Source organism: Varroa jacobsoni, unplaced genomic scaffold (genome assembly GCF_002532875.2).
Source record: "Varroa jacobsoni isolate VJ856 unplaced genomic scaffold, vjacob_1.0 scaffold_677, whole genome shotgun sequence".
Classification (NCBI taxonomy): Eukaryota; Metazoa; Arthropoda; class Arachnida; order Mesostigmata; family Varroidae; genus Varroa; species Varroa jacobsoni.
Window position 1 is genome coordinate 62,172 of NW_019213579.1, and position 26,682 is coordinate 88,853.

Here is a 26,682-nt window from a genome sequence, read left to right on the forward strand (position 1 = left end):
ACCGCGGCCAGTCAGTGGGATAGATAACAGTTATAATGCGAAGCGGGACATATCCTTACATATCTGACTGCTGTGTGTAGTTAGACATTGAGACGAAACCAAATTGGCTTCGTACGTTTGTTATATGGGTAGGTACGCAAAAGATCAGCTATTCTTCTCTACAGATGTTCGCATAAGGAACCGCAAGCAGTTGTAGAGTTAACTCTTCAGTGAGTTCAACGGAACATCATCATGTAGATAAATAGAAGAGGCGTTAGTTATTAGTGGATACCTTTATGTCTAGCTGAAAATTTTCCGTAAAAGAGCCCGCGAGAGATGTATTAGCGCGCTGAGTACACATTAAGAAAATAATGATAATAAATATTGATTTGGCAATGGCAAGGAGCTCGTCAAGCTGCTGAGTACCGATCTATTCAGTGGCGTATAACTCGTGTAAGCAGTATAACGAAGCCGCTTAAGGTCATTTTTGATTGAAGTGTATCTTTTTTTGTCTTGCAGGTAAGAGACTTCACACCGAGGATTGTCACAGTAGATTAACACTGATCCCTCATTAGCTGGCGCGGGATGCTTTCTCGGTATGGCTTGAAGCAGTGACTAGTTAGAAGTGTATAGGATCTTATTAGACAACGTTGTACTAGTATAAAATGCGTTTATCCGTTTCATAGCACTGCTCGTCTTGTCTTCGGCACCTGCCTTGTTATAAGCCCAAGTAAAAAAAAGGGTTTACTTCTTGAGAATAGTTCAAGGTATATGGGTGGAAGTAATGGAATCAAGTAAATGCACCTTTGTATTTCTTCCTTTCTTTGATTTGTAGATAGATGCGGCCTTAAATTTTGTCCAAATCAGCAGTTGTTGGTATCCTTATTATTACTAAGCGATGTTGGCTTATTTTTTTTCTATATGTCATACGTGTATGGAGTAAGATTACCTATCTTCATTTTTCGACGTTTGGCTAGCGTTCATTTCGAAGTTCCGCATACGATGGTTTCCATTGACTTGTAGCGGGATACTGGTACCCAGCAAGATGGCTGGATACTCGTTGTGGTTCGTAACAGGTTTCGAAACGGTAGAATTATTGTTGCGGTCGATTTTGTTGTGCTGTCGCTGTCATCACAAGCAAACATTTTTTTTTTAACGGATGGTTATCGTCGTGGTCCCCCAGTTACACGCGCGTCTGCGACTAATAAATAGTTCTACTAATCATGCGTTGTTATAAATGGATGCACAGTCACCTAGAGAAGCCTATCCTTGGCTGAACTTACCAAACGTCTGTCTCATTTGGTTTATTATTAGGTTGCCACTAAATGGGCTGGCAAACAAATGCCCAGGACAGTATATCTTGCTTGTATTGGAATATTACGTTGATTATGAGAGTAATTTTTCGTGTGTCGTTAAATACACGGCTGTGTCAGAAAACTTGCGTTTACGTGTAACGGAAAATGTATATCGTAAATGTTATCTGAGGACATCGGGTCGAATTAACCCACGGACTGGTATCGAGGCAGAAATGTTGCTCATGCTGACTGTGAAAAAACGAGCAGACCTGAACAATGCTAAATCTCTTCCGGGCAACCAATATGAAATAGTATATTTGTCCCGTTGTCCCGTCTACCAGGAAAGTACGTACGCATGCCCAAATTCTACATATATAACGTGCGCCAAATGCTGTAACAGACAAATTTCACATCTGGATTCAAACTATGATAACTTAAATCACTTCTAAACTTGAAAGAAAACTAGTGCTAGTAATTTCCTAAAAAGCAGAATTTAATATCCGCAATTATTGAACTAGACATAAGATCTCTCTACACAGGATATCCACTAGTAGGTACGTGAGTCTTGGCAAACACGTCCGAGCGCCTCTGCTGGAAGCGTCTGAAGTTGACGTTGCTTTGTGCTCTGTTCGTTACGCAAAGGTTATCAAACCAGCGTCTTCAACTTCTCAGATGCAGCCGCTGCGAATAATGCATGTCAGGCGGCAGGGAAGCATAAACGTGCGAGAAGGGCACCGTAGCGTGAACGAGTCGAGGTCTTGAACTTGATCGCCGTCAAGTAGACGAACGGACCGCTGGTTACCCGCGTTTGACTGCCGTCCCAGAGCCGATACTTCCGTGGTACTATTAAGGCCTACATCTCAACAACACACATAAGGGCAAATAAGAAGGACACAGTTAGTCTGTCTACATAATTTACCGAACAAGTTTGATAAGCGCATTTCTTTTAGCGCATATTGCAGTACAAACAATACTCGTAAAGTGATTTGAAAAATCAAAGATAAGCTTTAATGTAAATGTCGAAGAAAACTGGTCACCCATTACTTTCTGCAATAGCAATTTTCTTACAATAGCAATGAAATTATTTTATCTGGATAATTTCCGTATTTTTTTTAGATAAATGTTTTTTAATTCTTGACTTTGCTTTGGGCCAGTTTTGCCTTCAGCTAAGCTACAATATCGCTCTAAAAGCATGTTTTGTTTTTTGGGTAGATTTTACATAGGTTCCCAACGCCACCTAAATGATGTCGTTCTGAATATGCGTAAACACAGGGTAACAGACACGTACTTTTCCCTCTTTTCTCTAATCGAGCCTTCATCGCCACCTTCGCCTGTACCAGTGGTTGTAAGTTTATATGAAAATTTACACTGAGCGTCTGTGGGGAAATCTTACCCCCGAAAAGTAAGAGTGAGAGTCTAGTCGGCGGCATAGTCTGGGTATTCTGAAGTCTGCCGCGATATTTTCTGCCATTGCACATATGTTCTGATGCATTTTCTGTATTCTTCCGTTTTGGGCGGTTAGGTATTTGGGCGGGCGGGCGGGCGGACGTGTTTTTGGCATCTGTATATGCATTAGTTAGAGCTTTACTGACCATCCGGCGTATAAAATGATTAGCCTCGTCGTGGACTAGAGACCCGTAGTCCGCTTCCCTTTGTCCGCTGACGTAGTTGGCGGCCATTCGTCCCAGTCCCTTGGCCCATCATTTATAATCGACTGTTTCTATTTTCCCGCCCTGGCCGGCTGTTGCGTTTAATTTTCTGTTTGGGACGCGATGACAATAAGGCAATAGTAAAGTCAGTAGCATTTGTTTGTTGATACAATTTTGTAATGTCTTTTGATGATACCGTGGTAATACTAACTTTTACAATTACACACCATCGTCGTCGTCGTTGTTGTTACTAGCTCTCCTTCTTCACGTTTCGGTCCTCCGTTTTGGTCATCATTCTTGTATCTTCGATTGAGTTCTTCTCGTCACGCGTTCCTCATTGCACAACTGCTGGTGTTTTCAATGAAAAAGTTGGACGAAAGCGCTGAGTTAAACTCCCTTCCTGCTGCTGGCGGGTATTTCGAAAACATGCTAGAGAGTCGACGCGGTGCTGGTTCTATCAGACACTCACTTTAGCTGACAAGGACACACCAACTTCCAATAATGGCAGAAGCTGTGGTCGCAGCTTCTACCGCCGTTACGGATATTTCTCAAATGTTGATAATGACGGGCCCTATTGTACTACTTCTGCGCCTGCTAATGCTGCCAACGCTACAGCAACGGACTGGGCCAGCTGTAGTTCTCCAACGGTTCTTCACTCGGGACTGTTACATGGTGACAGGGTGGACAGTGGCAACGCTACTATTGGGTTGTAGGGACGGTACTGCCCAGCATCGAGGGAAAAAGCGATGAGAGCATCAGCATGAATGAAACAAATATCGGCATTGGCATTCGTTCTAGCAAAGTACAAATAGGAAAAAGCAAAGAAACGATTGTTCTGAGATTTCGTATTCAAAGGCAGTCGCTATCTTCCTCGCCTGATAGGGATATGAAAAGGAAGAAGGCAGACGTTAAGAGGAGAGTAGTTAAACCCAGATACGTTATAAAGGCTAACAGCAGAGGAACGCTTCAGCCAGGATGGCTAAGGATGACGAAACAACTAGCCACAATGTGAATCATTGAGGAACACCTGTGCGTAATCCAAGGCGCAATTAGTAGTCCTGACAGACGTACCCGTAGTGTAATAGATAAAGGGGTTTCCACGTTGGCTATTGCTTCTGCTCTAATATAATAGTCGGCGCAATCTACTATGAGTCTTCCTTCCTACAGGTCCATTCAAAACCCGGCCATTAGCGGCGACTATGTGGATAGTAGTGACTGCTGTGCGATAAATAATGAGGACATTATATCTGTTCTATAAAATATTGCAACAAAGTAATAACGATGAACACAACATCCTGACAAAAAAACCCCAGTACCGCTAGAGGTGATAAAGTTATAGGTTAGGCCGAAGGTAACCAGTGATCGGAATAGGCTGAGAGCACAATTACACCAGTAGAATTCGGGACAAAGTAAATGAGTCAATAAAAATACATAAATTGGATTTCGATAGTTGCAGCAGGATATTAGACTGGTCGTGACGTAATCAAATTCGTTGATGTTGGAAGAAATAACGGCGAAAAGTAACAGTAAATATTTTAATAGAAAGACGGCATAACTATAAAAGTGTAATGGAATATATGGATGAAGAGATTTAGCGGGATGAAGACTATTGCTTAGCCGATCTACCGCTTACGTTCGGTTAAATCTGATACTAATATATCTGTCAATTTTAATCAACAAACACCTGAACAGTTACGCGGCGAAGCCCTTTAGATCAGTGGAGCCTATTATTAAGAGCTGCTATCTGCGTGTGTTCGTTGGTCCTACGATAATGGCCTACGTAGAAGGCTGCTTTGGTCCAGTTCCTTTTGGGCTAATAGTGTCAAGCTGGAATATTTGCTCCGTTTTCTAGATGGGATATTCATTTTGTAATGATCCGTTGCAGTGTAGTTACTTGTTGCTATAATGACTAAGCGTTTTGAGAGGCAGTGTAGAAATCAATAGAAATAGATTTGGGGCACGATTATTAATCTACCTATAAAAACGAATCAATCAATGTTATCTCGTGCACGTGCTGACCAGTATCACTTTCATCGCTCCCTGGTTAATTCTCCGCAACCGTATCTTTGCTTTCGTGCCATTTACGACTTCGTTACTATGAACAGTCGGCACCAGCTTTGTGAACCTCCATTGTTCAATTCTAAAAGAATTTTGAAGCTGGATGCTTTTAATCGTAATATTGTATTCTGTGCCTGCTATAGCACAAAAGTCATCACTTTTGAAGAGTAGACTTTTCCAGAGCAGAAATCTTCATCCTTCGGTGAAAAAGAAGCACACGCAAGATCATAATAGGTTATACTTATAATGTTATATAAATAGTCCAATGTAATTATTCAGTTCTCACTAAGTTTCACTGCTATATCATTCTGCGGCGATGCTAGCCAACTATTAATGTGGGAAGAGCAATAGCCCTTTTATTCAAAGCTAGGAAATATTGAAAATAGTGGCACACTTTCAAAATCAGTACTATTATATGGTATCAGCGCAGGCGGAGCCATTTACTGCCTATGCCTATATGCCTAATTCCGTGCAAACTAAGTTGCTGTTGTAAAGCTTGACAGTGTACGCTCACCTCCTGAGAGCATCGGTGAAGAAACACCAATTACGTCACGTTCTTTTGTGCTCCGCGAGATAATTGCACCTCTAATAGTACGCCATAGACGGCATAGCTCATAATTAAGTTGTATAATTATCTCTGTAATCGTATAGTTGTTTCTATTTCGTAAAGTGCTTTCAGAAAACCAAATATAATTTTCGTACAAAATTGAAACGTAGTTGCCAAGCAGAGTTTCCTTCATCTAGTAACGGCAGAAGCTGTTACTGCGTAGGGTAGTTGTTAACTTGGACAGACCGCCGCTGCATCACTGAACGATGGATTGTGTACCACCGTTATGCAGACGTATGAACTTCAGGACGGATATTTTCGGTCGTAGTTTTTTCCTGCATAAAACCTACTAAATGCCGTGGCGATGATGATTGCTTTTCATTGTTGGTCGGTCGCGCGCGCTGCGCATTCGTTCATTGCTTTTGCCGTTGTGGCTGTTCTGTGTGTGGCGACGGCTTACGGAAAGCGATATGATGCTTCTTATACAATGACGCGGATAGCGGAAGAGAAAAATTTGTATGTATCTCTCTGTATGTTTCGTCACGTCGTCTCGCACGTCGTTCTTCGACGGTAACGTTCGGTGGAGACTAATTCGTATTAAGTAGGTACATCTGCACACGAAAGAGTTCAATAAGATTCGAAATAGCCGACCGATTCGCTGAACGCTATGTGGCTAATGTGGTAACGCCACCATACACCGGCGATACGAAGACTTCGTTACTGGGCCGATCTCGTAGCGAGCAATGAGCACGACGAACACGAAGAAGGACGTCGTGCTTCAGCTTCGGTACGCGGTCGGAGTCTGTTTGACGACGCTACCTTCGCCACTGGCCAGGGTCCGTAGCAGTTGAACGAAACTGTAGTTGCTGGCCATTAAGCAGCTACGAAAAAATGATAACAAACGACGCTGGCAAATTTTCTCATTGCGCGCTTAATGTAATGCGCGGTATGGGTACGCTTTTGATACTGCGCAACTCTTCACACATGTCTATGTACGACATGCTCGATAAGCTAGCTATAAATATTAAAAAAAAAATGTTCGATAGTCTCGTGAGTCCCATGTTAACTATACAATAGAGGTATTTATTAAAAATATCCTGCACATACATATTTATAGCGGAGCTACTTACGAAACCTCTGAGAATCACCCGTTAATACCACTAGAAGGGGCGCTGGCACGATCTATAGAGGGCCTTCGTGAGCGGCTAGCATTTGGATGAATTTAATAATTATAATAGTGCTTAGTGTTCCTACTGGGCGGGATGATTTTTTTCGATGAAAAACGGGTTAGCGGATAAAGCAGCTTTCAGAGTTCAGTTAAAATGTCAATGGGCGGCCTTTTCGATACGCGTGACAGAGTAGGATTTGAAGATTAAATGCAAAAACATTTATTGAAGGCTCTTTTCCGGCAAAACGTGGAATCGTTCGAAATCGTATCTAACTTAACACAATGATTGAGACTGTGATAAAGGCTGGGTCCTGCTCCACATATTCATGGCTGATGAAAAGCAGTACTCTAAATATCGTATCTGAAATTTAAAACATAAGTTAAACAATAAAGGTGAAAGCAGATATAACTGTGGAACGGGGCCGGGGTCCGGTTTATCTATAGTACCTTCAAAAGATGCTGTCTAGGACATAAATAGTTCGTAAAGTGCAAAACTTTAACTGTGAACTACCGATGCTGTTCTGGCTATGTTTATGATGTGTTGAAAACAGCGTCACGGGGTTTCCTCGCGTTCCGTCTTATCCTTCGAATTTGGCGATATTTTAATTGGCGTAGAGCGAGTTTCAAGCGCCGATCGATTAATTCAACTAGCTACGGAACAAAGACGCTTATAGATCAGAACAGTCTGAACCGCTGAACGACGATAGGTAAGGCGGCACGATATAGTCACGTTGTTTTTGACCTAGCCTTTATATAATGTATCACGTACAGGTACCGACTGACAGTTAAATCTAAACTGTAGTTTCGTATTCGTCCGCTAGAATCAGGAACGCGCTGCTGTCTAAGTTTGGAACCGGTCGTAGACACACTTTACTTCGTGCTGGCCTCCAGCCATCTACAAAAATGCTTACCGCCAGTAGCAAACGTAAAATTGGAAACTTTTTATTTATACAGTTAAAACATATACAGTTTCACACATAGAACAAGTCTGCTTTTATATATAGCTGTGCAAAGATGGCGAGATCTCCAGTGGCTGTTCCCCAAAGCAAAACATTCAGATGAACCGGTTGATTAGGAGACGAGGATATATACACAAGACAAAGATACGAACCAGAGGAATCGAGACCTGCCGGGTCCTTTAAGCCGCGTTACATAGCCTGAACAGTTAACATACGAGCAATTCGCGCGTGACGCATATATCTGTTAGGTGACTGATTAGCGAATATGATGAGGCAGCTCGACAGCGTGGCGCCGAAGATCCTCAACTGTCGATGAGATGGACAGAAACGGCCTGCCAGAAGCCTAAGTAGATGAGAAAAAGAAATTTACAATCGAAGTGAACCATCTCCGTTGTATACGTGTGTGTACATAGGTGCGGTTACTATACAGGCGATACGACGCGTTCAGCGTCCGCGCTACTTAACGAGTGCGCAAAAAAACTGGATATTACCGTTGTATATAGGAGGTCCACGATTGTGCAGTGCACCATTGCCTGACCAACCGTCACGGCGAATTGTGTACATATGTTATGTACACAATCAATGGGGCAAATAGGAACGTGCCTATAGAATCAATAGCTAACAGGCATTTTTAGCAGTAGCTTAACAAGGTTTTCTGCCCTTTGCTAATAGTCGTTAGTTTCGAATGATAAATGAGTTGAAATGCAAACGTTTTGACGCACACTAAATTTCTCCCGTTAGGCACAGCAATGGCCGCGAGGCGAAAACGAGACAAGCCCTATTGGCGCATGGTCTTCTTTGTATCCTGATCCAGGCTTTGTTTGCCATTACCTGCACCTAGCCCTTGTAACTAACTGCATACGATGCACATATTTACCTATGTATACTATGTATACGACTGCACAAGAGTGTCGTCGACTGACCACTATTATTAGTCTGCATTGTCTGTGTCATCGTGATCCGACTCACTGTCATCGGCAGGGGTCAATGCGACTGGCGCAATTGCTAGTCTATTCTTAAACCGATAGAAAACAGTTCCGCTTATCGCCGTAGACATCCGCCTGTACAATATAAATGCTATCCCAAACCCAACCATTATGTTAGCGAATAAAATAAGCGTAAATGTCTTATTATAGGGATCATACTTGCATATGGCGCCTCCTTGTGCTCTGTTTGCATAGTTATAGGTGTTTTAAGCATCTACGTCATTATATACATATCTATAGTACAGCCCAATGATGTCACACATGGTATCGAAGGGGAATTAATGGGGTTGCCGGCTGTTCGGACAGAAAATGATTGACGCGAATCACAGCAAAGGTCGATCGTTCAATACGATCGATACCGATCTACGTTACGCCGGTCAATGAAGGACTGAATCAAGTGAGTTTGACGTAATAATAGTGGCGGCGGCGGCGGCGGCAACGACCACTGCTGTGGTGATCACGAAATAAGGATAATAAATAACAGTAATCATCATCATGAAAGATCATTAGTTAATCTTGATAAAAGAAAGAGGAGACTCTGTCTGTTGCTTACCTAATTAACTAGTACGTTAATTTCTTTCTTGTATAACAACTTCTTGCTGCATGCTGTTGTTGGTCAGTCGTGACGATGGTGGTCCGCTTAGCTTTTGTGATCAACCTTATTTGTACTTTGATTGTACTTAATTTATCCAGGGCTAATTTTTAATGAACAGTTATATCATCTTCTAACTCTCGTTTAGAGATGAACGAAACTAAATTTTGCGAAGCAAGGCAGCAAATTGGCCTTTTTCGAAGTACAATAAAGTGAATGTTTAGTCATTCCTTGTCGTTTGCTGGCCCTCTGTCATCGTGGGTTTTAAGCAGGTCACCGCCCTCGCGTCACCTCTGTAAGTTTGTGCTGTCGTAGCGAAGTTACAGCTAGGTACTGGGACCTATATTCGTAGCTAGGGTTGCGGTCGTTACCTGTTTTCCTGAGGAGCGAGAATCCATGTAACAACGGTATAATTAGTACGGTGATTAGTCCCTATTCCGGCCTCGGATAGGTGCATTATACACGAAAATATTATTGACAAAACGAGAAACACAGACAATACACGGACGCATTTTGTGTTTCATTGGTGCTGACTTGTCGCGGTAGGTAAGCTCCGTTGATCCTTCAACTACGATCGCATACCTTTACTATCGACAGTTGATATTTGACGTCTAGCTATCGTTGAAATCGTTCAAATAAGCCATATGCTTACAGCAAACACGAGAACGTACGCATCGATAGCCCGTCCCAGGAGCATAAATCAACGAACGCCTGCGCGAGATCTTCTATAGATATCAGCTACTGGAAAAAGAATTTTCATCAAATTCTCTGATATAAACTGATAACGTATTACTAGTTTTTAATTGCACTTCATAGAAGATAATTGAATCTATTCTAGAAAAGTCCCTGAACAAGGATGTTAAAGCAGATCTATAAAATTTCTCAACAGGAATAAAATTCAGGGTTCTACATTCTACATGTTGCATGATAGCATTGTTGACGTCAAGGCTTTGAAATTGATATTAGAGCACGATAATGAATACTGATCTGATGAGGTTGGGCTATTATTGCGCCCAGTATATGCCGACAACGGCCACAAGAGGTCACCTCCAGAAAGATATCTTGCATGATTTGGGGATTACTTGCCAGTGAAATAACTTTAATTACATAAGGAAATATAGTCATTTTAACTTAGAATTGTTAGAAAAATGATACGACTCAGGCGTTCAGTTGCAGCTTGCAGGGTGCATTTTTTTGCTATGATATTCATTACACGATGCTACACATTAACTCTATGAGTTACTTGCAGACTTCATAATATCTGATGTTTCATCTCGTCATTCGGTGCCAGTTGCGCTATCCTGCTTTTCACTGCAGGACCACGAAGGCGCTCAGCCAATAACCACTGGTAGATACACTGAATGGTGCATTCGGCCATTGAGAACATCGCCACAGAGAACCTCATGCTAACAAAAGCTTTTGATCGCTTCACGATGACGAAGAAGCATTGCAATTGCTCGTGAGTGCACACAAAGATGAAACAACGTCATTCCCCCTATCATAACGAAAGCTTTGCCTTCCTGTTCGCAAGTGATCCTACTTCTTCACTTTCTGCGGCGCCATGTTGCTTCGAACACGAAGTGTGGCTTCGGAAAGCTCGAGACGGAGAGACACATTCCACCTGCCATCAGATTTCTCTTGTCCGTTTGCTAAACTTCACTAGTTCTCAAGACATTTTTCCAGTCCCGTTTTTCCCCTTCCACAGTGTCGACTGAATACGTTTGCCCGTCACGTGGTGTTATAGGCGAAGCCGAACTGGTAGGCCAACATGGATAGTAAGCCTTTCGCAAACACTATTATGATAACAAGCGTTGCGGTGCAGTGCCATGGAGGTCGCTCAGTCTTGTCAGTTTAGATAGCTCGCTCGCAAGAGATATTTGTTAACCTCTCCCAAATCTGTCAGTCATTCTGTTCTGCCGCCACAAGTGAAGTTCCAGACCGGCGCCAGCGAACAGAACGAAGACGATGAAGGCACGCTGCCAAGCGAAGTCAAGCCAGACGAAGAAACCAGATAAACATGCCTCTGTATGTGTATATATATATGGACGAACGTAGGCAGGCAGTATATTCGTTCAACAAACAACATTTGGACAACGTGAAATGTTAATTCTGCAAAGAAAGAGCCAAAAAATAACTCGCGCTACCAAGAAAATTGGGTGCGCAAGCATCGTGTAGCAAGCTGGCCGGCAAGTAAGCATGTCGGCCTGCTTGACAGACGGACCCCCAGCCAGGGTGCGTGAAAGCACAAATCATTTACAAGAGTACTGCTACTGCTGCCCTCATCAAAGGCTGCTACCAAATTTAACTGAATCGTACTATAAAACTGGTCTGCATACTTCACGTTGCGTGCTGTCTTACGAGTCGACGAGGCTGGTAAATGCTGTTCCGGCTACTCTGACGCGGTGCGGGCACCACAACAGCATCAGAATGTATGACTGTTTACTTTTCGACTTGTCTTGTTATATATACGCATATTATACTGGCTAGTCTTTTCCCTTTTTTTCGACGTTACTTTCGGTCGTCTCGTTTTCTCCCCGTTTTTGGGCCTTTTCCTATTGCCATACTGGACTTTTTCGACAGGCATATCAGTGGAAGAAGCAGTAGCAGGGGCAGCAAAGGATGCCATTTTAACATTTCGGCTGGCACCCAGCACCAAACATTGTGTGTCTGCCCCCGGATTCGAACCCAATTTACCGGGCACCTGTCAAATACGATACTCACTACGCCACCACGGGAACAGCGTAACTTAAGAAATACGAATCGCTCGAGAAGGTCTATTACAAAAAAATGGCCGCAGGAAAAATCGAAGCGAAAACGACTTGTGAAAATCAGAGGTGACGTTGGCTTGACGGCTGCAGAAGCATTACCGCGCGTTTTGATCAAATGGCACACATAGCTGTAACTGACAGAACGCGCGAACATCGATAGACCTAACGTTAGCCTGACATAACACGAGAATGGTCGATACATCCACTATCTTAATTGTAATCGATACGCAGGCAAATCGGGTTAACGAAGTGACAAGCTGTTAAATTATTTATCGTCGTAAGTGATCGTCTTCGTACAGAACATAACCACAAAATGACGAAACGCAGCCGCGTTTTTCAGAAACCGCTGCTGAAGCGAGATTTCCTTCAGCATAAATCAATTCCGATTAACGCTAGAATACACTTTGAATTTTGTTCAGGCTGCTAATGCCTCCAGTATGCTGATTATTTCGACTTGCTAACGTGGCGTAAATATGGCCTATTGAGGCGGTTGCGGAAGGGTCGGCAACAGGACCATGGAGAACATTTCCACAACTTGCCATTGACAGGCGGCGAAAAAATCGATCTAATTCAGTCGACGGTGTCTGTGACACAGTACTCAACCGTAGCGACAGGTGTAACCAGGGAAGCGAACGTCAGATAGGCCAGATTCGAAGCAAACCGTGACTCAGTTCTGGTTCAGCATCTGTTATTATCTAACAGATGTTATGGCCTCTGAATGCGCCTAAACGTATCGTGTGTCAAAGCTGGAAGAAAAATACATAACAAATATCCTTTCTTTCTACCATGGCAGGATCAGTTGAGCACAGCCTGCTAACTATATAGGGTACACGGTCCGACCTGGAAACCTCTATCTCTGCTAGGCAAAAAAGCCTCCATTTCATCAAATAAACGCATTATTTATTTATTTCAATATAAATGTTATATGACGAAATATATCCGCTTGTTGTTTCAGCAAGCTGAACAAAACAAAAAAACACTCAGACTCTCCAATACCGTTACCATCATAAAGGACTATTGGCCTTTTTTAAAAAAAAAGCCTCAAGGTAGCATTTGTTGACGCATTAAATATCCTCGGGAAGACGTCTATCGTATTTTATTTTGCTTTTGTGGTCATTCTAATTACAACAACACAACATACTATTTGTGTACAGCCCGTAATGCTACCACTTTCTTACCTATTAGATGTATAAAGTGCCTGTTACCTGGCTCATTAATTTACATTACTATAGCCCACCGTGTCAGCATTGTTGGCATTATTATGGCACAACTTTAATGAGGTAGTTTTTGATAATAAATCAAAAAAAAAATTCAGATAGAAACTAATGTTGTTTACATTAGTTACAAAGAGAAATCCAGTGGGTGGGCCTCATATAACCGCGTTGTAAGCCGAAACCATGATCATTTATTGCCTTTATTTCTTCATCACAACAATGGCGTTAGGGAATAACGCGCGGTGGGGGCATTTGTTTCTGTCCTTAGGTTTCCTTATTAGCACTACTCACCGCCTGTGTTACACTGGCAAATGTCTTATGTTTATCCAGTTTTCCACGTAAGTTTTCTTAACTTTCTTTATCTTATATATATATGCGTTTCTTGTATGATGAGCGCCACAAACGAAGTGCAGCGTCGTAATCAGTTCAACCGCGGACGCTGTCGAACGCTGTAGGAAGCTAAACAAGTATAAGTTCCCTGTAAACACGCCACTAATGCGGCATTCAAGGTAGAGGTTTTAGTAAGTAGAATCGAAGTGTACCGAGTTCTGTGTTCTAGTACAGACGATCTGATGCGAACGAGTGCACTCAATATACACTGATCTGCATCGGATCCAAGCCCGTCCAAAGAAGAAACGACAGCGGAACAACCCAAGTATAGATGTTTCGATAGCTTTTTTTTCTAGAATATTATAGTTCTAGCTTCTGCATAAGTAACAACCGATGACAAGAAAGGTAATTTCATTATTATTATTATTGTTTTTGATTTTTATTTTTGTTATTACTGTCATAAATCGTGGATTTTTCAAACTGGTTTCTCCTCAGCCTCCCGCTATTTCCTCGACTTTTTCCCCTGCTCCTCACTCAGAGGAGTCCCGTATATTTGGCTGCTTTGCTGCTTTCTGCCATCAATCACAAACGGCCATCATCTACAACATTAGGAGGACACAGCAATATATATATATATATATATATATATATATATATATATATATATAGAAACAAAAGCCATGAAGTCGTGATGCAAGGACCATTCGATTGTGTCTTAATATTACGCTTCGAAGCCCGGCTTGAATCATTTTGGCGATTCGACGCAAAGCGGCCTCATGCCCTTGCATCTGCGGTAATATGTACTAGTTAACTTTTTCACACTTAAAATCACCTAACGGAAAAAACGAAACAAATAATAGTTAGAACTGATTGGAAGATTATAGGATAACTTGGTGTTGGTATCTTAGATTCCGTTGAGGCTACAACGCTGAGTCCCTGTGTGGCTGTGCGTAATCTTCCATATCACCACGGTCCGAGCAAGACGCTAACGGTGTTTAGGCATTTCCAAATCAAAACGGTGTATTTTCCGTCAAGTAATTTATAGTCGTATATAAAGGAACTGTTTTGTTTTTTAGTTCATTATCAATTAGACATAGATAAAAAGATCATCAGATAAAAAGCATTTACGTCGCCGGATATATATGAAGATAAAAATGTAGTATATATTTATCGAATACTTTATTGCTAGTACTATTGCATTGGAAATATATGCAACGATAAATCATTCTTCAGTACACAAATTCAGTCTGTCACAACATGACTTTTCAATTGACGCCACTCAATACATACGACGACCCATTTTGTCGGAACGGGCACCAATACTTAGCCATATCTCAATGCTTTCCCAAGACAGATAGCTGGATATATATATATATATATATATATATATGGATATGGATATATATGCATATATCTAGCTATTTATGTGGTCGAGCTACCTTTGCTTTAAAGCTTGTTAATGTCGACAGAATATTGGAGCCGGTAACGACAGCTGTATTCGCAGTAACATCACACGCAGGGGACAGGCGTCCTCCGCTCTTCTTAGTGGCATTATATACGCTTTTTAGACTGCATACCTGTCGTGTACATGTGTATCTATAAATCCAAACAGCGGAAAAATCACGTTTTGATGTGCAGATCCTCCCGTCGTACACGTGGCACGTAAATCGTGACCAGCTCAATCCGACAACAAGTGCCGGCAGCCATTGCAGCGAAACGGTGCTTCAGAGAATAAGAGTACGTATGCGACAGTCGTCATTGTCGTCTGTAGCGACTAGTTTATTTGACGCAATCGTATGTGTTCTAGCCGATACTAAGTCAGCTAGACTGGGCAGAGCGTTAGTTCAACTCAGGCATATGTTCTAGATAGAAATGTTAGAAACAGTGTGGCTTGTACCCGTTTCCGGCACGAGTATACAGAGAATAGGACTGGGTTCGATTGGGACACAGTTTTACTGAAGTGGGCTAGAACAATTGTGATGTATTCGTTATGCGATGAGCTGATTCTTATGGCTGCAGGCGGGATATCTCGCTCGACCACCCGCAGATAGAAAATTGCGAACTATTAGACCGTTCAGTCTGCGTGCGATGGCGATGGTGACGTGTACGAGGATTCTGATATTCATTGCGCGCATAACTTTGGTATGATACTGTGCAATACTGAGACCCGTTCACTTGACCCGTTTCATCGTTGCTTACTTCGACTGTACCCTTCGTCAGAAACTGGACGATATCGTTTTTGCCTGAGCAGTGATCGGAATAGAATCTACGCGCTGATCGAACAAATTACATTCGCATCGTCAAACAGACATAATTCATCCCGAACGTCTGCAACATAGAAGATACTATGGGATTTCTTGGATCTATCAATTATGCAACAAAGCTATCGTGTGACTAACCTGTAAGAAGCGAACCGCTGGGTCTATAATTGGTTCGCCCTTCGGCGGCACGTCTACTACGAACGCTGTTTCAGACTAATGGTTTGTCATTTATTCGCGCTCACGGTCATGACATGCTACAACAGTAAATAGCTCACTGAATACCGAAAAAAGCTCGAAGGCCACACCTAACTCGAAATTTTCGGATGAACGCTTGTCCGCCTCGCGCGAGTTCATGCCTCATCAGGCTTTCGTTATTATATTTTTCGATCTTAAGCCGACTCCACCTTTTAACATCATTTTGAGTTTCCACATACTTCTCGTCGCTTATGCGTTTCCTTTGCGATTAATTATGGACGCGTCCCACAGGGACAAACAGTTTGCGCTGTATATCCATTTTGCTCATTCTGAAAAGAGATATTCTGAAAGACCTAATCTCCTCTTAAGGTACTGCCACACGAACTTGCGCCTTATGTAAGACCGGTTTTTGACGCATACTTTTACAGAACGCCGAACGGCTGGACAAAGTTAGCATTTTTGCTACCATGAAGAGCTTAGCGTGACGTACGCTTGTAAGATACTACGTACCTGTTTGTAGCATTTACGACCGACACCTAGCGAAGTTCTGCACCATAATGCATGGAGCATATAGAACATAAGGCACCCGTTCACTTACCTAACTTCATGACATTGTATTAGCACTGGAGCCTGATGTAAGCTGATAAATCGCCACTACGTCATAGGAAGACCTGTCGTGTACTAAAGGTGTATAAGCTGCCTATCTACGTGATAGACAATGGTCGTCGATGCAGAGTTGCTATTGTAGACCTATCACATTGCAATCGGAGGTAAGCAAGTAAATTTAATAAAATTATCATAAAAATCGTACCTTTCTAGGTCACGGCTAGAAGAGTTTTACAGACGTGCACAGAATTTTTTTTACGTAAGGATCATGCTGGATGTTTACCATCATGCAGCCAAGCACTAATCTAAGCGTACTGAAAATAGTAATTGATGGCTAAGTGTAATGGAAATATTGCGTTGAGTCACTGTTCCTATTACAAAATACGGTATAACAAAACCCCTTACCCAGTCAGGAGGTCATTGTCCCCCTGCCATCACCTGCAAACTGGTGCACTAAATCTCTACGCGGTATAGTATCGCTAAGGTTGGTATATCGTATTGCATATATCGTATTGTCGTGTGTATACGTGTACCTGTGTCTAAGGTCGTTTGAGTCGCTGCGCAAGATTTATGTAACCTAAATTTTTCGCCCCGGTATAATTAATCAAGAGACAAACACATCTACCATCTCATATGTAAACCTAAGCGGATGGCTTGACAGCGCTCATTTTGTACCGCTATGTCGAGTTTATGTTCGCCGACTAGTTCTTGGGTCTTCATTTTATTATTTCTCCGCGACAGCCGACATCATCGTTAAATACCAGACACCGACAAAGGCTCTGGGATAGGTTTCGGTGAATCAACTAAATAGGTGCTCTCACACGCTCAGGAAGGATTTCTCTTGATACCTTCTCAAGATTCGTGACGTTGCCACCGTACCGGCAAAAATGGCGGCGTTTGGGTTCCGTCCGTGCTGTAGATCATCACCTGAAGAGCAATCGACGCACCTTCACAAGCCAACTCACGAAGGTGGCTTGGCGCAGCAGGTAGTCTCTGCATTATTAGACAATACAACACTGGTCAGTGGCGGCGGCGGCAGCAGCGGCATAGATAATTGAAATAAATCGCGTATATATATATATATATATACACACACACCTTTGCTCTTGTTCTTCAAGACAAAATATTGATTTGTTCAGCGGCGTTTGGGGCACGTGTGAAGGTAAATCGATGAGAAAAGTTCGCTTTCAATTGCCAGCTTAATGAATTACATAATAATTTCTGTTTATTCATATATATGTGCGGTCATTGTAGCATGCCAACATTACATGCATTTAGGAAGATTAATGCTGAAGCATAAGATGTGAGCAGCGTATTTAATAGAGCGTTTCGAGGAAGGGGCTAACGACGGCCGTACACATACTCTACTGGCGTGTAGCCATAGCACAGTTATTTTCTATTCGATTTTTTGTGTGCTACTGAAAATATTTAAAATGAGGCTAGAAAAGTGAAAATGAAAACCCTTAATCGATAGTGAATCGAGTCGGCTGCCTTCGACGACAACGACTAGTGAAGGCTCCTATGTAATGTGTGAAAAGTTTGAAGCAGTTCCGCCGCTTTCCGTTTCCGTTGTCGACCGCTTACTGTTGTTCTCGTTGTTACGCTAACGCTAGATGCCGCCGTTGGGTGACAGAAAGGGGCAACTCGTTAATGCGCATCGAATATTCGAAAGGGAAAGAGTCAGAGGCCAAGCTGTTGCATAAGGCGATGACAACGGCTTCCTGCACACCGATATATAGCAAAGGAAATATAGAGAGTATCGGCAATCGAACGCGTGACGTTTTTCATTACAGAAGACATACATGGAAATGTTTTAACTCTTGATAACGTCGACTCGAGATCTTTTCTTTAGAAAAAACTTAGGACGCCACTACCGAGTATAGGGACCAAGGAAAACTTACCTCTAAGTCAATATTCTTCAGCTAAGTATTCTAACTCCGAATAGATAGTTGAAAAAAATAAAAAAAACTGGGTTTCTCTTTTGTCGTATTAGCATGCATATACATATCAAATACATATTATACACACCAACGTAATTGTGTCAATTGGTATACGCATTAAAGAATAGCGAAACACTTTGAAAATTTAATAATATGCGGCTAGACACTGGTCTCAAATTCACAGCGGTCCTATTACTAAATGCGTTACTGTTTATAAAACAAAAAAGAACACTTAATCTCTATAGAGTATATGCGCACCCGGCCACGCAGAGGGAGAGTTGAGGCCTATCATTATACGTATGTATTTGTATTTCATTATAAGCCAGGCAGCAGAAAAATGCGCCACTTGTTTTGACGGGCAGTTGGTTCACTCTAGGCTATAGATATGCCTAGCTCAATGGCGTGTTCGCTACATTTTTCCTTTGGCTAACTCTCGTGACGCCTAAATTGCTTTGTTATGTTAATTAGCTTTTTCCTCTACAATGAACTGGGTCCTGTGAACGCTTCCCGGGGGCAATGTCCGAATACGATAGTGCCATATCCACAGACAACGACAGAGAAAGAAGTGCCAGTTTTAGGCACAGCTTTTTTACAAATGTATGTGATATGGCAAGCGATTAGTTGTAGACAAGATGTTACCTGCGAAATGGCTTCGAGGCAGGCGTTTGGGATGCCTCCTCGATGGCTCCTCTTATCTTTTTTTTGTCATTTATGGCAACAGACCGAAGTGCAATGTCGCCATGGCAAACGAGAGACGATTCCTATCGTTCCCTCATAGACTTGTTCGCAATCACTTACCACTTTACTGACTTTCGGGTCACTCGCTGCTCCAAAACCAGTGTTGTTAGTGTTTGCCCTTTGCAGTATGACAAAGTATACTTTTAAAATCACGTTGTTACCGTCACCTGCCGCCGCCGCCGCCGCTGCTCTTTCACTTACTGCTACTTCTGACAGTGGTATTGGTTGTAGCGACTACTTAGAGAGATGTCTTTCAAATTCGTATGTGTTTTTTGTATTTCATCTCAGGAATACGTAGGCACAGCCTGTTTTTTCTTCTAGAATTTCCTAACCCTGTACACTGCAGCTACCTTATCTCCTCCACTCCCTCAGTCGTCTGACATTCGTATTTGCCAACATCACATCTTTTACAACCGTCTATCTTCTAATAACGTCTATCCGTACCATTTTTTTCATACATACATACATACATACATACACATATGTATTTATTTTTTTATCATTTCAATGTGTTCTGACGGATGCAAGCTTGCTCGGGCTTAACAGTCCGTATGGGTTGTTTGTGCAGCATTTACTTTATAAAAGTACCTGCGCTGTAGTAAAGACCGACAAAATTCTGATGAGGCGAGTAACAAAAAGTTACTCAGAAAATAGATCATCGTTCTTTTCGCTAGCTTTCTCCCCCCAGCTGTATCTACAGAAGATGAAATGAGGAAGAATCAGTAGGAATATTGCCCCTTCAAACAATTTTGAGCCCCACTCTGATTCAGGTTTCAAGCTAGCGACTTGTCCGCAAAGAAGATACTAGCAGTATCTGTGGAGGTGGATAGATCATAGTACATTATCCGGGGTAGCGTAATTTTGCGTTACTGTTTTTGCTTGTATTATTATACTTTGGTGCTCAAATTGGTGACGGGTTAGTTTATGAGACTCTGGCCAGTTTAGATAAGGTCACGTTGACAGAAACGACTACAATGCAATATAATTAGCAGCCACCGAAGATTCATGAGTTGATTAAAAATAACATCCAGAATTGTCTGTTTCATACCAGTTTATACATTCACATACACACACACACACACACACACGTTCGACTTGCGACATTTATTTGGGCATACCTGCGCAAGCTCGAGGGCAGTATTTGGCAAGCAGTAAAAAGGTACTTGGTAAAAAAGGTAGCCCACTTGTAGCGACCACGGATGTGTATTTTCTAATCACAGTGCTCTTTGTCGTATTTAAGAATAGACGTGGACGCGTGTAGCGTTAGCTGACCAATCTTTTTTTTGTTCTGCTGCTTACCATTCGCTCTGCGTTGTTATTTCGATTGCAGTTTGTCCTTCTGGCGGCGAAAGCTTCGAACTCGTCACTGGATACGTTTATACAGCTCCGACAGAAACGATCGAATTGAAAGCGGGCGTTCTCCAATTGCAGCAATGTCTACAGATGTGTCGGGACCACAATGCCTGTCGCAGCGTCAACTTTGAGACCGGCCTGTGTGTACTGTTCTCTTCGTCTGCATCGGAACGGCCGGAATCCCTTTCACCGTCGCAGTTTCCTGTCTTTACTATCTATGCGGAAAAAGTTTGCATACAAGGTTTGTTAAGGTCACACAATTTGAATTAGTCATATGAAAAAACGTTATTTGCGCTCGAGCGTCAAGGTATCATTTAAATTTGGCCTATGCTCCGAATGGTCGTAGGCATACTATTCGTTTAACGGTGACCGTTGTTGTATCATCGATTTTCAAGTTCTGTTCCGTTTGCACATATCTAGAAAGCACTTATAAAACCGATACCGAAAAATTCTTGGTTATATTTAGCTTGTTTTAGGGGTGCATATTTCCTATTCTACCTAGTATTATGTTCGGAGCTTTTCTGCAAGCCGTATTAAAGATTTTGGGACACGAACATGACTGCAATCAGCTCCCAACCTGTATGTACCCTATCTATACGCCACAGAAAATGTTTACTATGTGTTTAGTTTATAGCAACAACCAGTACAATAAAGAAGCACCTTGTTTACCCATTGTGCTAGCAGTCGTAGCTACGATTGATTAGGCAGACGCTTACCACTGTCGTCGCTTCGCCGCCCTTGCGTATGTAACCGGAGACGGCAACATTACGTATATAATAATAGATAGATAGCCGATTCTGACTTTTCTGTCCTGTATCATCTTTTGTAACGTAATTTCGAGGTATTATTCATTGTTACATGCTGCCAGTCGAAACGCACCGTTGCGTAGCGAAATCAGAGGAATAATCAATTTAAGTTCGACTGTAGCTAGGGAAATAACCCCAATGATCAACCGCGACTACACTGCAAGCAGGTGTTATGTTATTGCAGACGAAAATTCTACCTGCGATAACCAGAAGCAGCTTGGACAATCAATCGGTTTTATATTTGACAGGACCCCATTTCCTTCAGTGATCGCGCTCTGCAATCGCGAAACGTTCGAAAAGAAGAAGACAGATTGTGGGGGAGGAATGGGTAGAGCTCTAAAAGTGATTCATCAGTACGGGGCCCTTAAGAAGGTCCTGATCGTTCGAAGGAACAGGCAATGCAAATTGAAAAGCACTCTAGCAAAGAATAACAACAGATTGATGTGATATCCCAAGACACTTAGACTCATTATGGTTGAACAGTTATTCGCTACAAACCGTGTCAATAACACCAGCGTCATCTTAAATAATGATTACACAGATTGTGTCTCAGGTAAAAACGAACCTGATACCTAGGTTCGAACGGAAAAAAGGTCCTAGCTGTCATCAAACTACAATATCTCCTACTTGAAACTGCATTCTCTCGTTAACTTAGACAAGCGATTCAAAGCTTTTCCAATTCTGGAAATTTGGCTCTTTTATAGACGCCCACATTTTCGCATCTCCTAAGACTAAACACTATGTTACTTAATGTTTGCTACTGTTATCCGCGAATATTTGTAAGCTGTTGTCTTTGAATACCTAGCTGGGATAGTGTTGTGCATTGCTGACGTTCGTCACTGTTGTCGCACCCCGTTAACATTATAAACTTTGTTACTACTGACGGACGTGCTTGGTGCTTGCCGTATTTCCGACACTCATTCTGTAGTGCCCCCTGCGCTTCCCGTTGGCTATGGCGCGAGGTTTTCTTATGGGTCACTTCACAGTTTGGCATTACGGCTCCTAGCTACTGTTAATGCCGTTTTTATTACTCAACAATAGTCACCACGACTACAATTGCAACTTCTTTGTCTTATCCGACAACTGTTAGATTGATGCTCTATCTTAGTCTGCATAAGTAGCACGTATCGGTTTTGTGCGTCCGCCAGATTTGGCTTGGTCGTCTGCCACTCTCCGTATCGTCATGTGCGTAAATACACTCTAGTAGGGTGAAGTAGTGCGTTTCCATCCCATTGTCTGCTTCACGCTTGCTCGCTGTCATCATCTAATAGTTGAAATTAGCGATATTTGTTCACTCCGAGTAAGGCCAAAACGGACAGGTAAGATTCGCACACGAGCGTGTCTGCTATGTTCATGTATACATACATCAGACATACGACGATAATGTAATGACCTGCAGACATCTGTCAGGTTGCCCGTTGTCTGAAGAATTCCACTGTTGCTGCTGGAACACGCAATAGAAATACGTGAATATATTTGAACATGATATAGTAAAGGTCGGTGAAGGGAATGTCGAGGACTACGACCCAGGCGATGAGAACAACTCTTTCATGTGTGGCCCGGACCAAGTGAGACCTGGGTTGTACGAACTGTGTGATGAAGCACCTAGCGAACGCAGAGACTCGCAGAGGCGTAATGATTTACTTTCGCATGGATGTTGCATAACGCTTTTCGTATAGAGAATCTTGGTATATTTCGGCCATATAACTAAATCAGTGATGGACTATAAATGCTTCTTTTTGCCTATATATATATATATATATATATATATATATATATATATATATATATAATCTGGAGTTGAAGCTTTTTTAGATTGCATTTTCGAGAGGAATGGTTCAGGCTTAATAAAAGTCCTTATTTGGCGATTTATAATCTCGTCATTTCTGCCTCCAACTGAGAGTTGATGGAGCAGTCATTGATTGCTACTATGGTGATTATATATAACCGGCAGTAAAGTACGTTATATACAGAATTTAGTATAAATTTCATTGCAAGACTTCCCGGTTGCGCGAATAGAAAAGTTCTAGAACTTGATAGTTATCTACAAGTGTAAAAACAACTCGCCAAGTAAACTCAATATTCATAGGGTGACTCGAACATCGTTTACATTTCTAATAGGTATCATTAATTTTCATTATTTTTACAACCTCATCCATTCCATAATTTTTAAAAATTGAAACATTTTCATGAGGTATACTTATTATTAGCCGGCCTGCGAAAACAGGCCAAAGTCACCGTATATTCCTTTTTCCACCCACGCCATGTATTGGTTTACCAAAGCGATTTGGGAGATTCGGCGGAGGCCATCTGTAGCCACGACATGGCCGCATCATCCTTAAAAGTAATTACAGGTATATGAAGTGTCGTATACTTAGAAAAAACCTCAGAATATGGGACGACCGCTCGTTTGTGACGACATTGTTGTTGTTCCCGGCGATTCGACCGCCATCGATTGTCCCTATACTCATCATATAGGCATAATCGGTGGAAACAATCTCATTCCACTGTAACGTTATATTCCCCTATATTATGCCTTCCTAGCAAGATTGGTCAGAAGAATTTGGTAGTGGAGTGGAATCGCAACTATCTTTGCTTATAGATCTGATATAATTTGAGTAGCATTCCTTTTTCTTTAGCCTTGCGCCTTACTCAAAACGATCAGAGTGTAGCGCTCGGACGTACGGTATCGGCAACGACACGTCTTCCCTCAGGCTTTCGTCAGTATGTACACAGACTAAATCAGTTACAACCAACGGTCTACTTGTGTTGCTACTGGACCAGTTGGCTTAACTTTCCTTCTATTAAGATACCGTTCAGGTAGTTACTTTTCCGTCGCACCTGCGGCCTTTAATTCTAAATAAATATACTCAAGGACGTGATCATTTTTAATGAACTTTGAAGCATACATAAGTATAATTGGTCTGTACTTGATGGCTACAGAAAAATTTGAGTGAACTGGCTAGTTTCCATTTTCCGTAAAGAATATTCGACCTCTTCCTTTGCTTCTTTTAACAAAAACACCTAATATTGATACTGGCTGCCTCAAGTCAGCCAGCGACGCTAAACGTGCTAACGACCGTTTAAATTCATGGTCATCAATTTCGATAATTACTAAGGCTTTGACAACTAGTTTCATTGACAATAATTATCGTTCCCGATTTAATCAGGTTTCTCATTCGTCGTGTCCCCATATTAGCGTGACCCCAGGAAAAATCCAGAAATGAAGCTATCATTTGAGGTAGCCACTCGCTAGAATCAAGCTAATAAACAACAAGTTCTCATATCGTCTACATGCACCCACCAGACGCCACCTATGTGTCACCACGCATCGACCCTATGCAGCGTGACTGTTGTCTATTCAAAACGGTGCTTGATCGCTGGTGCTGCATGAAGATAATTGGTTGTCCATTCGCTTTACGATTATAGGACACTTTGACCATTCTTCCCTGGGCGAACCTGAGCAAAGCTGACTGTTTTGTGGGCATTTTTCTTCGAGAAGCGATTTAGCACAGAGGCCTTTGCTGGCTGTAACGTTTAGCGATAGTCATAGTAGAAATAGCTATTTTCACTTAGATTTCTGATATTATCGTATTTCATGTCTGGGTCGCCCCCAGAAGATGAGTGTCGTCTCCTGGTCATCTTGGCAATAATACAAAGTGTTGCTACATTTAGTAGTTAAGTTGTAGTTCTATTTTGCTGTAGCTATTATAGTTATCTAGCGGTACGGTTTCGAAATTTTGTCTGTCAGACCATATTTTTACTTAGTTGGTGGCGAGTGGTAACTACCTTTCTGTTGGGCTGACTGTGTGGCACAATTTTTTCTTGCCTTTTGTTCTGTGCTGCAGTGAGTGTCAAGACAAACCTAGCTATTCCAGGTAGGCGCTAAAGAGAGTCTGTCGCACCGATAGGACGCGCTAGACAAACCATTGCAGCCAGTAATAGTACCCTGTCACAGCTAACGTCTGTTCTATGGCTGAGTCTAGTAAAGTGCCTCCTGCAAAGACGAAAAGGGAATCAGGACGAGTAGCATAGGACAGACAATCACTTACACGACAAGAGGCCTAGCCGCAATCGCAACCAGCAGTAGCCACCATGGTTCAAAAACTGCCACTACTGTCACTAGCAGCAGCCGTAGTAGTAGTAGTAGTACCATCAGCACTACGCCTGCTACTAGTACTGCTTATCACAGTAAAAATAGCAACGGCGACATCAAGCGCCGCCGCCGCTGAAGTTAGCTTAAAATAAACTTCCGACAGGATAGCCCTACTTTCTCATTGCGCTTTCTTCAGCTGAACCTGCGATCGTAGCCAAAGACATCGTAACTGCTTAAATTATAATCTGCTTGTTTCATTTTGGCTCCTTGCTGAGCTGCAGTTAATTCCGACGCCGTTCTTCCATAGTAGAGTTGCTCAGTGGCAGTCCGCCTTCTCCGGCGGAGAAGCTGGCACTCGTTAAAGTTGTTTGTCTGTCCGTTTGCTTGGTTTTCTAGATAGCGCGTACGTTGTAACTGTGCACGGGTGCTCTGCTGCGTGTTCCACTCGTAGCACCTGCAGCAGTAGCAGTTCTTCGCTACGACCATTTACTTACCTTTTGAGCGAACGCTCGCTCAGCTACACACACACACACACACACACACACAGACACAAATATACCGATTCCTATCCGAACCTCGCGTTTCATCTTTTTCCCTTGCGCCGTGCTGTCGTCGTATCGGATAATGTGTCACCCTCGCATCGCGTCCAGTGAGCATCTTCAGCAGCTGGTGCTGTTCACGATGGACGAAAAGGCGACAACAGACATCACAGAAAGGACTCTGGCGACGACCTACTCAGCGTTGCCAGCCAGCTCATTGCTTTTAACTGGCTCGTTATTAGAAGCAGCCAGCTGCTTCTCGCGCTCTGCGCTCTTCATTAACACTGCGCGATGGATAGACCATGGTGCGGTGGCCGTCTGAGATCAGCCGGGCGTTCGAACAGCGCAATCCGTACCAGTGATACTAATGAACTATAATAACAGCAATAGAGTGTAACAGTAAAATTGCAGTCAGGCCGTGGCCGTGACGGCGACCTGCGCAGCAATTTCGGCATTATTATGATTATATATATATATATATATATATATATAGTGCTAGTAAACGGCAACAAAAACTGCCCTTTTTCCCGCTGAGCCGAATGGGAGCTTAGCGACGACTGTCCAACTGAAACGGAAAGAAAACGAGAAAAAACACTTTTTTAC

General features: G+C 42.4%; 1 protein-coding gene and 2 long non-coding RNA genes across 5 annotated transcripts in view; 1 reads left to right on the forward strand and 2 right to left on the reverse strand.

Moving 5' to 3' along the window:
* The window catches only part of LOC111262592 (uncharacterized), a 129,460-nt gene that overhangs the window by 31,977 nt on the left and 70,801 nt on the right, over positions 1–26,682 (forward strand). Inside the window, exons 1-2 of one of the 3 annotated variants that reach the window (XM_086969220.1) lie at positions 19,377–19,503; positions 20,616–20,879. In XM_086969220.1, coding sequence (XP_086825346.1) covers positions 19,413–19,503; positions 20,616–20,879 — 355 coding nt within the window. In that variant the 5' untranslated portion in view covers positions 19,377–19,412. Of the gene's footprint in view, positions 1–19,376; positions 19,504–20,615; positions 20,880–26,682 lie in introns of those variants that run through there. The other 2 variants (XM_086969221.1, XM_022836954.2) reach the window with 2 other exon arrangements.
* LOC111262597 (uncharacterized) lies at positions 1,747–20,724 on the reverse strand. Its single transcript, XR_002681722.2, has 2 exons — positions 20,585–20,724; positions 1,747–2,127 (listed from the first exon to the last, which is right to left on the reverse strand). It is a non-coding gene; the product is annotated as an uncharacterized LOC111262597 (long non-coding RNA).
* Positions 7,616–11,064, reverse strand: LOC111262596 (uncharacterized). The gene is made up of 3 exons (XR_002681721.2): positions 9,816–11,064; positions 9,195–9,612; positions 7,616–7,998 (listed from the first exon to the last, which is right to left on the reverse strand). It is a non-coding gene; the product is annotated as an uncharacterized LOC111262596 (long non-coding RNA).